This window comes from Lepidothrix coronata, unplaced genomic scaffold (genome assembly GCF_001604755.1).
Source record: "Lepidothrix coronata isolate B3197 unplaced genomic scaffold, Lepidothrix_coronata-1.0 Scaffold45, whole genome shotgun sequence".
In the NCBI taxonomy this organism is placed as follows: domain Eukaryota; kingdom Metazoa; phylum Chordata; class Aves; order Passeriformes; family Pipridae; genus Lepidothrix; species Lepidothrix coronata.
In genome coordinates this window covers 4,264,940-4,279,242 of record NW_016690225.1, presented here as the reverse complement: position 1 = coordinate 4,279,242, position 14,303 = coordinate 4,264,940, and the positions used below count along the sequence as shown (strand labels likewise).

General features: G+C 42.1%; 1 protein-coding gene across 5 annotated transcripts in view; it reads left to right on the top strand.

Annotated features, from left to right (window-relative positions):
• Nucleotides 1–56: 56 nt before the first annotated feature.
• ICK (intestinal cell (MAK-like) kinase) overlaps nt 57–14,303 on the top strand; it is a 27,086-nt gene continuing 12,839 nt past the window's right edge. Inside the window, exons 1-6 of one of the 5 annotated variants that reach the window (XM_017814519.1) lie at nt 57–461; nt 5,813–5,992; nt 7,828–7,882; nt 9,399–9,520; nt 11,515–11,594; nt 13,924–14,056. In XM_017814519.1, the coding sequence (XP_017670008.1) occupies nt 5,892–5,992; nt 7,828–7,882; nt 9,399–9,520; nt 11,515–11,594; nt 13,924–14,056 (491 nt within the window). In that variant the 5' untranslated portion in view covers nt 57–461; nt 5,813–5,891. Of the gene's footprint in view, nt 462–2,349; nt 2,454–5,733; nt 5,997–7,827; nt 7,883–9,398; nt 9,521–11,514; nt 11,595–13,923; nt 14,057–14,303 lie in introns of those variants that run through there. The other 4 variants (XM_017814517.1, XM_017814516.1, XM_017814520.1 and 1 more) reach the window with 4 other exon arrangements.

Sequence of the window (14,303 nt, the reverse complement as noted above, 5' to 3'; positions counted from 1 at the left end):
GGAGCTGTAGTCCCGCGGGCGGCGATCCCGGCAGGCGGAATCCCAGGGGCGGGAGCCGAGGGAAGGCGGTGATGTCTGGGAACCGCGATTTCCGCTGTGGCCGCGGTCAGGCCAGGGCCCTGTCACAGGCGGATTACCGACAGGGTAACGAGCGAACGCTCAGTGCCGCCGTGGAGAAAACAGTGGTGCCGAGGCCTTTGAATCTCGTGACCCCTGCCCTTTGCCCGTCCAGCTCTGTGAGCACAGTTACCACCTGCTGTCAGCACACGCCTCGTCAGGTTTTCTAAAATAGGACTAAACCTATTTTTCTTAAAGCGTATTTTTCTTAAAGTCTTTTTGTTCTAGAAGAAAACCATGTGTATGAGTCTTTATGTAGGACCTGTGAACCTCTGTGCTTATCAGCTGCCCTGAGTGTTTTCAGGAGGAGGAGGTAGAAGTGTGTGTCTGTTCTGGAGGGGCAGGTGAGCACTCGGGTTCCTTCGGGCAGCGGGAGCAGGGAATGGGGATGCAAGGGCTGTGGGAGCTGGCAACAGCGGTGTGTTTCAGATCCAGGTGCCTGTAGAGCTGCCCTGCGGAGAAGAGAGTGTGAGGGCCAGGGGAGCTGCCTGACAGGCCAGTGCCGATCCCTAGCTGCGCAGTCGGGGGTGGTGGGCAGCTGGGGGCACTGGGTGCTACTGTCACGATGGTAGGCCATGTGTGAACAGATGAGATGGCACAGCAACACCACGTGAGGTTTTGAGATAGGGTGATCAAGGCTACAACTGGTTATCATTAGTGCTGCTGCTTGTTTGAGGTTGTAGTCAAAGCTGCTTTTCTCCTGCCTTGGTGTGCCTCTTCTTAGATATTAAGTATTAGATATTAGAAAAAAATCCTTTACTGTGAGGGTGGTGAGGCACAGAGAAGCTGTGGATGCTCCATCCCTGGAAGTGTTCGAGGCCAGGTTGTATGTGGGTCTGAGCAACCTGGTCTAGTGGAAGGTGTCCCCTGCAGGCAGGTTGGAAAGAGATTATCTTTAACATCCTTTCCAACCCAAATCATTCTTTTGGGAATGAAGAAACCCTGCCTCTAAAAACAGAAAATTAGTGTCCTACAGCTGTCACTGGTTGGATGCTAATACACGGTTGTGCACGTGGGATGTAACAGAGGTGGCTTAAAACAGAAATCTCTTGTGAGTAAGTGTACACTGGTCCTCCAGGCTTCTCTGGGAGTCATGCCTGTCTGTAGGAGAGAATTTAACTCTCTTTCTTATTATTTATTCATGTAAATGTAAAGACTAGCCTCTGATTAGATGGAGGGGTTAGGGGGGCAGCATCCAGAGATTTGTTTTTCCCCACATCTTTTTTAACAAATTGTCAAATGCTGTGCTCCTGAATTACAGTGCCAGCTCACCCTGTCTTTGGAAACCCTGGGAAAGAACTTTATGCTTTACTTGTAAAAACTAAATTATGAAGTGTAAAAAGAAGATAAGACTTGCTGAATCACTATTACAGTCAGTTCTGATAACCAAGTACTTGAGGCCAATTTTTTGTTTCTTGTTTCCCTTTTTCTGCCCCCCTTCCACTATGTCTTAGGCTGACCCTGTCAGAGCCAGGGAGACCTGCTGGTGCTCAGGTGAGGAAGACTCAGGCCCTCCAGCAGCACTTAAATTGTTGATATTCTTCCCATTTGTTCACAATCTGGTATTTCTGTGTTCCAGTTTTGTTATTTAAGCTTCTCTCAGGGATGTCAGAGAGGCTGGTCATCAGCATGGGGTTTTTGTTTGGCTGGGTTTTGTTTTCACAGAATCACAGAATTGTTAGGGTTGGAAGGGACCTCTGGAGATCATCCACAGCAACCCCACTGCAAAGGCAGGATCACCTAGAGCAGGTGACACAGGAACATGTCCAGGTGCGTTTTGAATGTTTCCAGAGAGGGAGACTCCACGACCTCCCTGGGCAGCCTGTTCCAGTGCTCTGCCACTCTCAGTGCAAAGTTCTTCCTTATGTTGAGGTGAAACTTCCTGTGTTTTAGTTTATGGCCATTGCTCCTCGTCCTGTCGCTGGGCAGCACTGGCACCGTCCTCTTGGCACCCCCTTTTGAGATATTTATATGCATTAAAGAGACCCCCTCCAAGTCTTGGCTTCTCCAGATAAAACAGGTCCAGCTCCCGCAGTCCCTCCTCGTAAGAGAGATGCTCCAGAGATGTTTTGGTTTGTTTGTTGTTATTTAATTTCGTTAAAACCCAGCTCAGCGCCCCCTCTGCGCGGGGCCCGGCCCGGCAGTCGTGCGGCGCTGTCCCCCCCCGGGGAGCCCCGCCGGGCGGGGGCCGGGCCGGGCCGGGCCGGGGGCGCGGGGGGCCGGGCCGAGGCCGCGCCATGGGCCGAGCGAGGGCCGCCCTGGGCCGCAGCTGCTCCGCGGAGCGGCGGGGCCTCTCCGCAGACCGGGCTGGGCCGCAGCAGGGAGACGCGTCCGCGGTGAGTCCCGCCGGGCACGGGCATGGCGGGGCCAGGGACCCGCGCTCCCGCACGGCGAGGGACGGGAGCGGGGGATGGGGCGCCGCCGCAGCGCGGAGGCCGGGCCGGAGCCGAGACTGGGCCGGAGCCACCGCTCGCCTTCCCGTCATCGCGCGTCTGCCTCCGGGCTGATGCCGCCCGCGGCTCCCGCCTGCGTGTGCAGCTCATGGGGCACCCCCAGAGCTCTCTCTAACAAACACGGCAGCCGCTGGGACCGCACCGATGGACACCCGCGGCTTTGAGCCGCGCCTTTCTCTGTGCATCCCGTTCGAGCCGCGCCTTTCTCTGTGCATCCTGCTAGTAACGCCTTCGGGTTATTGCCAGAGCACAGGACAAGTTTAAAAAGACACATGATGATTGTTTACTGTTTTTGTTTCTCAGCTGTGGCAGAGCCAGACAGTTTCGCTTTCAGTTCTCGGCGCTTTAGCCCTTCAAACTGGAGCGGATACTTATTTAAAGGGTACTTTAACGAAATCATGAGTTTGAGTTGTACATAGAGTCAGAAAGAGGTCTCGATACATTGAATTAGGCTTGCTGCTAAAGGGGCTTTGCTGGCTGATTTCTGCGGGGAAGAAAGTTGAGGTACAGTCTGAACACGGTGTTACAATATGGTGAAAATAAAGGTTTTTACGTTTTACTCTTTAGTATCAACACACTCCAAGATATTTTTGCAGTTTATATCCTGTAATGATGTGAATTTGCATAGATTGTAGTTCTAGACCAGAATCTAGACTAGATTATACATGTTATAGCTGTGCAAACTGTGTTAGAGATTCGTTCCCTTCACAGTGATTTCAGTGCAACAACTTTGCTATTAAGCTCAACAAGAAATGGTGATGATTCAGTTAACCAAAGAAGACTTTATTTAGGTTTTGTTCAGGGGGTTTTGTATAGGTGGATTTGTGCTTCTATAGGAGCTATGTTAACTTCTGTACATCCTGGCTTTAACATGCATTCCTCACTGAAATCCTTGACAGATTGTTTTTATCTCTCTGGGATCTTTGCCTCCCCTTTATGCCTCAAAAATACTTCAATTAATTTGACTGTTTTGGTCACATTTGACACCAGAACTGGATTCACAGAGATAATTTCTTACAAGTTCTGTGAAAATTGGTGGCCATGGAAAGGAGAGGAGCTTAAATTAGTATCCTCAGTAAGGAATAGGCAATTACGTTTGCCACTTTATCTGTTCAAGAGATATCAGACAAACAATCTATGCATGAAAGCCATTGGTGATTATTACAAGCAGTATGGTGTGCTAGTAGTGTTATGCATATTTAGTCTTACTGTAGTTATCAAACCCAAGGCACTCCTCCGCTCTTCACTCGCAGTCCCCTGGAAGGGATATGTGAATGGTAGGCCAGGGACAGCATAATGTTCTCTGAATTGTAAGCCATCATATCTGTTATGATTACAATTTCAGAACTCTGTCATTAGGGGAATATGTGCTGAAAAGTCCACAAGTCCCATCCGTGTTGATTTGAAATTCCTATATTATAGTATTTGTGTGGCTATTAATAAATATTACCTTTGCTGACTAGGAGAACATGCTAGGCTTTGTCGTCGTTTGAAATTTTTTGCTGAGGATCTGAATAAAGGCTCAGAAGCAAAGGCTTCTGAGTTGTCATCCAGTCATTGACCAGCTGGAGCTGGTCAGGTGACCAGCTTTTTAACCTGGATGCAGACCATTGCCTAAACATGGCTTTATGCTATGCAGGTGCACAGCCTGAAAACCAACCAAAAAGAAAGTGGTACCCCAAAGTGCCTTTCTTACAGACAGGCTCTGTGTTCCTTGGCAAGCAGTGCCACAAAATGTGGGATTATGTCTCTAGGGTGCTCAGTTGTAGTTTTCTCTGGTAGTGTATGGAGAGAAACAGGTTCTGCTAGACACAAATTCCTCCTGCCTGTCTGAGACACCACACAGTGTCTGAGATAGAGACATGCTGTTTCTTTTTCATACACAATGTGTAAAATTGTCAAAAGGTGTATTAACATCGTATTTCTAATTTTTTCCCCGTCTCAGTATTAGTGAGGCTAATAGGCTTAGAAGACTGAAAACAAGGGATGTTCACATCATCTTGCATCTACAGGATTGTGGCTCTGTACTGATGTCAGTTAAGAATTCCAGCAACATAATCCTATTACTTTTAAAATCATAATGTGGCTTTGTGAAATAAGGCAAAATGGAGGAGAGATATAAGACTGCTACAAAAAAAAATTGTGAAAACGTACTTAAAATACAGTTTACAGAAGGCATAAGTCACCGGCCATGAATATTGCTGCCTTCTTAGAGATGGAGAAAAAGAGAATGCAGGGACAAAACCCTCATTGCAGGGGAATTCTTTTTTATTCCAAATGTGTGGTTAATTTACATAGAATAGATGGCATTTGTTCTAAACTGTAGTATAGGAAATATCAGCAACAGTTACATTAAACAAGGAGGAGAGAAGCTGTGGATACCCTCTCCCTGGAAGGGTTCAAGGCCAGGCTGGATGGGGCTTTGAGCAACTAGGATACTGGAAGGTGTCCCTGCCCATGGCAGGGGTGTTGGAACTAGATGATTTTTTAAAGTCCCATCTGACTCAAACTCTTCTATGTTTTTTTTTGGTTCATGAAATGCCAGGACAAGAAATCCAATAGATAATCTGATGTAACCACTAATTCTACAGACTGATTCAGACGTAGGACTACTGGAGTGAAATACATTTGGTCTTACCTGACATGAATATAATACTCTTCCTCTGAACACTTTATTTAAGGGAATACATATGTCTGGACCCTCTAGCATAGGATCTTATGGAAAGTCAGGAAATTGGTTAAACTGCTGGCAGTATGACTTGTGAGATGGTGACTTACATGTCTGATAGTTTGTCTAGAACAGATTCCCTCTTATCTTACTGTAAAGCTTCTTTTTTTTTTTTTTCGATAGCAGACTATCTTCTCCAAGTTTTGAGACTTTATCCTCTCCTTTTAGTAATAGTGGCTCACATTAGGGCTGCCTACAAGCTTGCTGTAAAGTACCTTTAGTGCCTTTGTACCATACGTACCTTAGTACCATAACACTGGCTTTGGGGAACACACCTCGTTATGTCAAGGTGCTGGCTGGCCTTTTCTGGTGAGAAACCATGGCGAGTGTATGTGTATAGCTAACAAGGACTGTCTCTTGGAGGAGGGTGGAGTCTGCAAACAAGCAATCTTGGAAGGGTACAGAAATCAAATGGATTATGTTCTGTGCTTTCAGACCAAAGGCTAAGTCTTGAAAACATGATCCCTGCAACTGTTCACACTGTCCTGAGTGCTCTATATTTATGCTGCCACAGAAAGAACTGGTTACAGTCGAAGGAGAAACACAAGAAACACTAAGGACTGAAATGCAGTTGCAGCTAAAGTATCCTCATCATGAATAGGTACACAACTATCAGACAGCTTGGTGATGGGACCTACGGCTCTGTCCTCCTAGGGAGAAGCATTGAATCCGGAGAGCTAATAGCCATTAAAAAGTAAGTATTTTCATACGTTACTTAACTGTGGATAGTCCAGGTTTTTCCTTTTTAGGTCCACATCAACTTGGTCATGCTGGATCGAGTACTTCACATTCCAGTGCAGCTTTTGTATATGGAGTTGTATTGGGGCAGCATGGAAAACTCAAGTTCCTTGAATCCTCCAAAGCCCCAGCAGAAGACAAAGAGGGTGAGATATATAGGCTCATAATAGTGCTCTGCTACTGTGTGCAGTCAAACATGTATTTTGTATATTATTTACAGTATCCTGCAATGCTGCTTTGGAATCTGCAGCCTCTTTGCTGCTGCTTATGTGGATCGTACATTTCATGGTTTAATTTTCAAAGTAATGTTAATACTGCAATGAACACAATGGATCTCATTGTCCATTATCTGTATCTTTATATGCTATTATATCTGTTCATATTAAGATTTTCTTGAACTTCTTTGAGAAATTAATTTAATTTTCTCTGCTGCTTCAACAGGAATCCTAGTTTGTAAATGGCTTATTTATCCTAGCTGTGGTAAGAAACAGCTGTAAAGAATTGCAGGCACCTTCCTGAAATACCGCGACCCAGAGTCATACTTATCGAAAGAGCTTTCATTACAATGCTGTTTTGTATGAACAGTCAATAGCTGGCTTTATCAACTTTTCTAAATCCTCTGTGTTGAGAGTATTTTTCCTGTATCAAACCTTTTCAGAGGCACCTTTCATTTTTGTTTTGCAACGTGGGAGATTCTCAGAAAATTCAGAACAAACCAGAAGATGGTATTCTGTTAGTTTACATGTTAATGCCAGGCCATTATTAAGAACAGAAGTGGACTGGTGGCTGAACACACAAGACAGTAATTGCAGAAACACTGCTTAACAAAAAAATAATTCAGACTCCTTCATGACATGAAGGGCTTATAGTTCTTAAAATATTCTAAGAACTGATTTAAACTGGAAACTTGCTACAATATTAAGTAATACTGAATTATTCATAAACCTGGAAAAGACTCAAAGGATGCCTAACTCCATCTGAAATCCACACTCTAAGCAGTTGAATATTTTTTCTAAGTGTGTGTGTGTGTATGTGTGAACCTTTCTCCTGCTGGTCCTAAAGTGTAGATTTTCATTTGAAAGAACTGAGTCTTAATCAAAATGTCTATGAATAGACAAGACCATACGTTACACGCAAATAGTATGTTCAGAGTTATATTCTGTCTTAGGAGAAAGCAAATCTGCCACACAGTTTGTTTCTGTTCGAGCAGAGTTGCTTATAAGCTTGAAAGGGAAGGCAGAATTTGAAAAGCAGTCCCGATGATAGATGCACCTTGCAAGGGAGGGAGAAACATGGGGAGCAGTGGACACAGAAAATACACAGGAAATACAGCTTAGAGGGGAAAGGTATTAAAATTACAGAGAAAATCAAAATATAGAGAAGAGGAGCAAGGAGAGTATGATAAAATTGGAGACCCATTGAAGTGGTTGGATCTTCGTCTGATTTGTTGTCAGACTCTACTCCACCACATTGTATACTGGAAAGAAAAATAGCATGCCCTGACTTGTTGAAGGCTCTCAATTATTTTCAGCAAGATATATAGATATAGATATATACATACAGAAAAAGGCAACCCTCTGTAATAGTAATTACTATTCAAGTGTAATTCTGTTTGAGTATGTATTCTAGTAATTGTATTCAAATGTACCTTGTGAAGTTTTTTGACAAAGGAGCTAACACCTTATACTTTGATGGAAGAACTGAATTATTAAGATGTAATGAGACTTACAGGTCTAAGACAAGCCGATGTTAACTGTGCGTTAATTGTTATTTTCTCCTTTGCTATTGTAGAATGAAGAGAAAGTTTTATTCCTGGGAGGAATGCATGAACCTTCGAGAGGTTAAGGTACTTGTTTCGTTCAATGGTTGATTTCAAATTACGTGATCCTTGTAACATTTTGGGATAACATCAAATTCTTCCTGTTTATCAAAAACTCCCCCCAACATAAGCTGTGGCTTTCGACGTTGCAGTTCTGATTCCTGAGTCTGCATTTGAACAGAATGTCTTTAAGTCTTATAAGAATGCTTATTAAATTTCTGTAGTTCTACAGAAAATCATTTGATTGTGGAGAGCTGCCTCCTCCTTGCAGGGAGCAGTGTGTGAGTGTGAGCGTTCCTGTCACAACACCAGGAGTTGATTGGTGTTTGTTTTTCAGAGCTTGAGAACACGTGCCCTTTTCACAGCATTAACTTTTGTACATGCAGTTGTTTTTCTGTGATTGGCTTGAGGGCAGACATTCAACATGAAATTCTGATGCCAGCAAAACTTTAGGGGTATGTTCTAAGGACTTCCTTAATTTCTAGTCCACTGTTGAAAACATGCAGAAAACTTAGGTCACTTTTCTTACAGTACCACGTATTGGTACTGTGTTGCTGCAGAAAAAATGAATGTTGAATACACTGAAAATCTAAAAAGAAGGGAGAATGAAGATCCACATTTGCTAGTTTTGGCTGGGGTAGAGTTAATTTTCTTCATAGCAGCTTGTATGGGTCTGTGTTTTGGATTTGTGACCAAAACAGTCTTGGCAACACATGTATGTTTTAGTTATTGCTGAGCAGTGATTGCACAACCTCAGGCCTTCTCTGCTTTTCATGCTTTCCTACCAACAAGTAGGCTGAAGGTAGGCAAAAGGGTGGGAGGGGACACAACCAGGACACTTGAACCCAACCGACCAAAGGGACATCCCATGTGCCATTGTGCTCAGCAACAAAAGCTGGGGGACTGAGAAGAGGGAAACGTTCAGAGTGATGCTGTTTGATTTCCCAAGTCACCATTACACGTGATGGAGCCCTGCTCTCCTGGATGTGGCTGAGCCCCTGCCTGCCCATGGCAAGCAGTAAATTAATTCCTGATTTTGCTTTGCTTGCATGCTCAGCTTTTGCTTTACCTATTACACTGTCTATCTCAACCCATGAGTTGTCTCACTTTCTGCCCTTCCGATTATCTTCCCCATCCCATTTGGAGGGGTGAAAAAGTTCAGCTGCCCACTAGGGTTAATCCACAATACCAAGGAGGACTTTCCAAGATTGTATTTAGTCTTGATTCTAACCTGGCTATTGCCAGTGCAGGTGCAAGGAGAGTGTTTCTGCCAGTAGGAAGTTACTTACAGAGAAAATGCAATTGTTTTGGTGCCTACAGTGATACCAGATAGCTGGCTTTTGAATGACCGGAGCATTAAATTAATATGTAGACTGTACATGTATCTGTAATACTTGTAGATCTGGTTCTTGTTCTTAGAGCTGTCTGATTATTTAAAATGTTGAAGAGTTTTCGAAGTCAATTATTCTGCATCAGTGAAATAAGGCGGGGTTTTTTGTCATTAGATTAAGACCCTTGTAAAATCCTGTTTGTCTTTTTTTAGTCTTTGAAGAAATTAAACCACGCCAATGTAGTAAAGCTGAAAGAAGTTATCAGGGAAAATGATCATCTGTATTTTGTGTTTGAATACATGAAGGAAAATCTTTATCAGTTGATGAAAGAAAGGTAGGTAACAGCATCACCCATTCCTGATATATTACTTGCGTAATGTACTTTTAGCACCCCTTTTACTGTTGAAAGGACTTCGGATCATTTGTTGAGGGTTAGATCACTATGGCTTAAAGCTGCATGCTGCAGTAGGAGCTGTGGCTGTCACCTTTGAGCATATCCCATCCAGTTTAATGAGAGTTTCCAATGTCTCTTCCCAGATTAGCCTGGCAGGTAAGTAGGGTGCTCTTTTGAGAGTTAGGAACTGTGGGCTTTTAACAGCCCTCACACTGAGGAAGCTGAACTTCTGATTTCTACATAGGTACTCCAACCGTGCTTTTTCTGTAAGAGAGTGATTTCACCACCTTTCTTCTATGGCTTCCTCAAATAAATTAATAAATGAAAAGAGGTTGAAACAGTAATCCAGAGGGATCAAATTTTGGATTTTCCTTGCAATTTAAGCTGACATGTCCACAGACAGCCCGTTTCATTTGTCAGCATTCTGAATAAAAACTAGCTTTTTTGTATTTGCTGGAGGATTAATAAAGTCTTAATTCTAGCCTTTGGGCCATGATAACATCCTCCAGAGGATAACTAGGGGCAAAACAGTTCCCTGCTTTGACTTATTCTCTGAGGGGGCCATTTTCTCTCTATGGACCATAATTATCAGCCTGGTAGATGACAGTGATCTTCCTTGATTTAACAAAGTGAGGTTATTGTTGTAACATATCTCTGTGAATATTGCATAAAATACTTTTTTAAGCATAGAAATACCTACTATGCATGCACAGGTGTAGAACAACTTGAATTAAATTAGGTTGTATATGGATGCTAATTTTTAACTATATGATATAATGAACTTTGAGGAAATAGTTCAAGTGTTTAACACAGAAACCAATTATCTTTAGGAATTTCTTAGAAGTGCTTGATATCCTGTCTCCTTCTGAAAACAAAAAGGGCAGATGTTTCAGAAAGTGTGCTCTGCATAATATTCTCTACAGTTTAGCTAGGGCTTGGACTTGTTAGACATTGTATAACTCAAAACTTTAGGAATGTGATTTATTTACTTAATTCTTAGTTAAATTGCCAGACTAATTCTTAGTCTTGCTTGAAGGGACTGTAGAGGATGTAAGGCTTTCTGCTGTAATTAAAAAAGAAGGGCAAATATGAAAATCTCTAGTAGCTGATCTTGCTTCTGAAATATATGATAGGTTTTATTTGAGAGGAACCGAGCTCAGGACATTGAATAAGGCTCAGGCTATCTTCTTTATTTACTGTTAGGCTTTCTGAATGAAATTGTCACTGATTTCCACCCCAGACCATCTCCATGTGCTGGTACAGAGCTCCTGATCAGTCCGTCTTACCAATTCCATCTTGGTAAGGGGTCTCGCATTAAACCGCCTGTTGTGGCTGATCTTCCCACCTGAATATTATGAGGAGAAGAGCCTCTGGCTTTCAGTGATAGCAGATGAGACTGTTTTTCTCAGATAAGAGAAAGAAGTAGCAAATCAACTATTAGATAAAAAAGGAAAGTCAAAAGTACGTGCTGTATATGCTCTAGATAAGAGGCCGGAAGAAACTGTGCATGAAAAGCACTAAATTAACATGAATCCTTGCTGTCTTGAGGAGTGTGCCTCATGACCTGTACATGTCATGAAGGAAAATACAAGCACAAGGCTGGGCAGAGAAAGGATTGAGAGCAGCCCAGAGAAGGGCTTGTGGGTGTGGGTGGATGAGACCTCAGTATGACCCTGCAATGTGTTCTTGCAGCCTAGAAAGCCAACTGCATCCTGATTTTCAGTGAACCTCATAGTCTTAACATGACACATAGTCTTAGTATAATATCATTTGGCAGTTCTGCAAATATGTATAAATTCTGATGGAGAAATAAACTACATGAGAGTGCTTAAAATACATCTAGCAGTTTTATTGTCATTGTTATCTTTTCTCTTTGGTTCATAGCATAAGATACTTCAATCATTAATATTTACTTCTTCCCTTTTATTCCACAGAAACAAACTGTTCCCTGAGTCTACAGTTAGGAATATTATGTATCAGATCCTGCAAGGGCTTGCATTTATCCATAAGCATGGTGGGTTATGTTTTACCTGTAAACATTTTGAATTCGAGACATATAGTGTTTATGGAAGTGTTTTAATGAATACACTAACAAACTATTAACTTTAGGAACAGGAATGATCAAAAGAATGGCACTATATGAGAAGTTCAGATTACTGAGAATATCTATATTTTATAGTTGCCTGATACTTTCGTCTGGAGGTTTGCTCAGTTCCTTTTCTGTAGGTTTCTGTTTTCTCAGACTGGCAGCTGGTCACTCTCAAACTCATCTGATGTTAATGGACACATTTTGTGATAGATTTAGAGGCCCCCGAGACTGAGAATAAAGAAGTTACTCTTTTCTCAAACTACAGACAGATACCAACAAAAACACATGTTCTCTGTAAGATGCACTTAAAGTAATAAAGTCTGAGTGACAAACAGCTTTTGTTGCATGGCATTCCAACTAATTTTTACAATAATGATGAAAGCTGTAGCTGGTGTACCGGCCAGTAATAACAAGACCCACTTTACTAATAAAAAACCCTCTGAAACGAACACCTTATTTTATTGATAGCTTCCTCACCATGTTTTGCTGACCTCTGCAATTCTACCTGCTAAATACACTGTAGTGTCTGTTGCTGGGCAGCTCTCTGGTTTATCAGAAGAGAGCTAACATCAGTGGCCAAAGTCCTGGAAGTGAAAGGCTTGTAGGACCAGCATTTCAGTTCTCTTGAAGAACACATTTAACTCTGTTTTGCAAAAAATTTTCAATCTAATAGCTTTTTGCATTCATTTAGTGGCACTTGGATACTCTTCTGAAACCACACTATAAATTCCAGTCTATTCCAGTGAGATATATAATATGTAAAAATAGAAAAATACTGTGATTGATTTGCAAAAACCTAATCCATCTTTTTTAATAAATTGTCAAATGGATCACAGCCTTTCAGAATACCTTTTTTGTTCACAGACCTGCTACACACTAGACTGGTATTTCTGCCAAGATGTTGCAAATCCATAGTTAAAAACATCTGTAAATGCATGGCAAGCCTGACAGGTCTTGATGGTCTTGTGGCTGACAGTGTAAGAATGGGGGTCCCAAGACTCCCTCTGCCACAGTTTTCAAAAAAATCACATCAACTTTTTTTCCCTCTCCGTATGTCTCTGTTCTGCTCCTGTATGGCATAGAAATGCCTGTCAAATAAACTTTTTATGTTCTTTATCTATTCAAACTCTTAAACATCCATTCATATTTGAATACACAATTGATTGCTCTTTTTACAAGTTTGCCATGAATTAATTTGCTTCACGAGCATTCTGTCAGTGCATTGCATGTCTGTGCAGCGAATACAGAAGTGATTGTACTAAATGCCAAGCACAGCCTTGATTGCTCTGTCTGGTACCTTCCCTAAAGAGGCAGTAGTTCTAGCTGGCACCAGAACATCTACCTAATATCCATAGGAAGGACACAGTCTGCTGGTTAGTAGATATCTACAGCACTGTGTATTCAATGCTGTCATACATTACTCTAACAAACAAAACTTAATATAGTTATACTGGGCAATGTAGACACATCCCATGCGAATTCTCTGTAGGAGCGTATTCAAAGCCGTGGGAAAAATAAGCATGTTGGGGAGTCTCTGAAAATGAGGTTGTAGAGCTCTGCTAAGGTACTACAAAGGGAGCTGTGTGTAGAAAATGGTGGTCTCAGAGGCCTGCAAGAAAGAAGCACAAGGACAAATTTTCCAGGCTAATGGTGGAAGCAAATTTGAGAGGCAGAAGTCAGTGATATTCTAGTCCTGGTCTCTCATTTGTATTGGAAGAGCTCTTGCCAAATGCTCATTTGTGATCAGGTTTTGCTGAATGCAGGGAGCACTAAAAAAAACCCACTGAGATCCTCTGATAGGATGATGAATAACTGAGTGCTTGCAGATTGTTATGTTCTCAGATTTAACAAGAAATTCAAAGTGAAAAAACCCCTTGTTTTAATTTGTATTCTGTTTAAAATACCATTTTATATAATGTGTTGATATCTTCATTGGACAGTTTTCGGTTAGAATGAAACTAACATTAAATGGTGTAAATTTTTGTATGTTAAGGAAGTGTAATTTGAAAGGGAACTATCTTGACTGAATGCTCTGAATTGTTTTAAGATAGTCAATTTGTGTATACTATTCTTCACAGTGTGACTGAATAACCATTGTACTGACCAGCTCTGTTGACCACATAAGACTTTGATCTCTATGTGGTGCTATTCCTGCTTCAAAGCTAAGAACTAAAGCAAAACAATCCAGGTGGAAAATAAAGGATATAGCAGTGGGTGACATTGCAATCACATCAATATTTCATTTGAATTTTAGGGTTCTTTCACAGAGACTTGAAACCTGAAAACCTGCTTTGCATGGGACCAGAACTTGTGAAAATAGCAGACTTTGGTTTAGCCCGAGAAATCCGATCTAGACCTCCATACACCGATTATGTATCCACAAGATGGTAAGTCCTAGTACTCACCTACATTGTGGGAACTTGCAATCAACCCTTTAAAGTAGGACAGTATTGAATTTGTGCTGATTGTAATACCACTTTTGATGCCTCCTCTTTATGAAACTTTCATTTAGGCTTGGCATAATTCGAAAAGCTTCAGTTAGTGCAAGACAGTTTACAGAGGGCAACAGCACAGGAACAAAGAGGGAGGTGGTAAGGTAGATGAGATGCTGGGATTGCTGCATGTCAGGCAGAA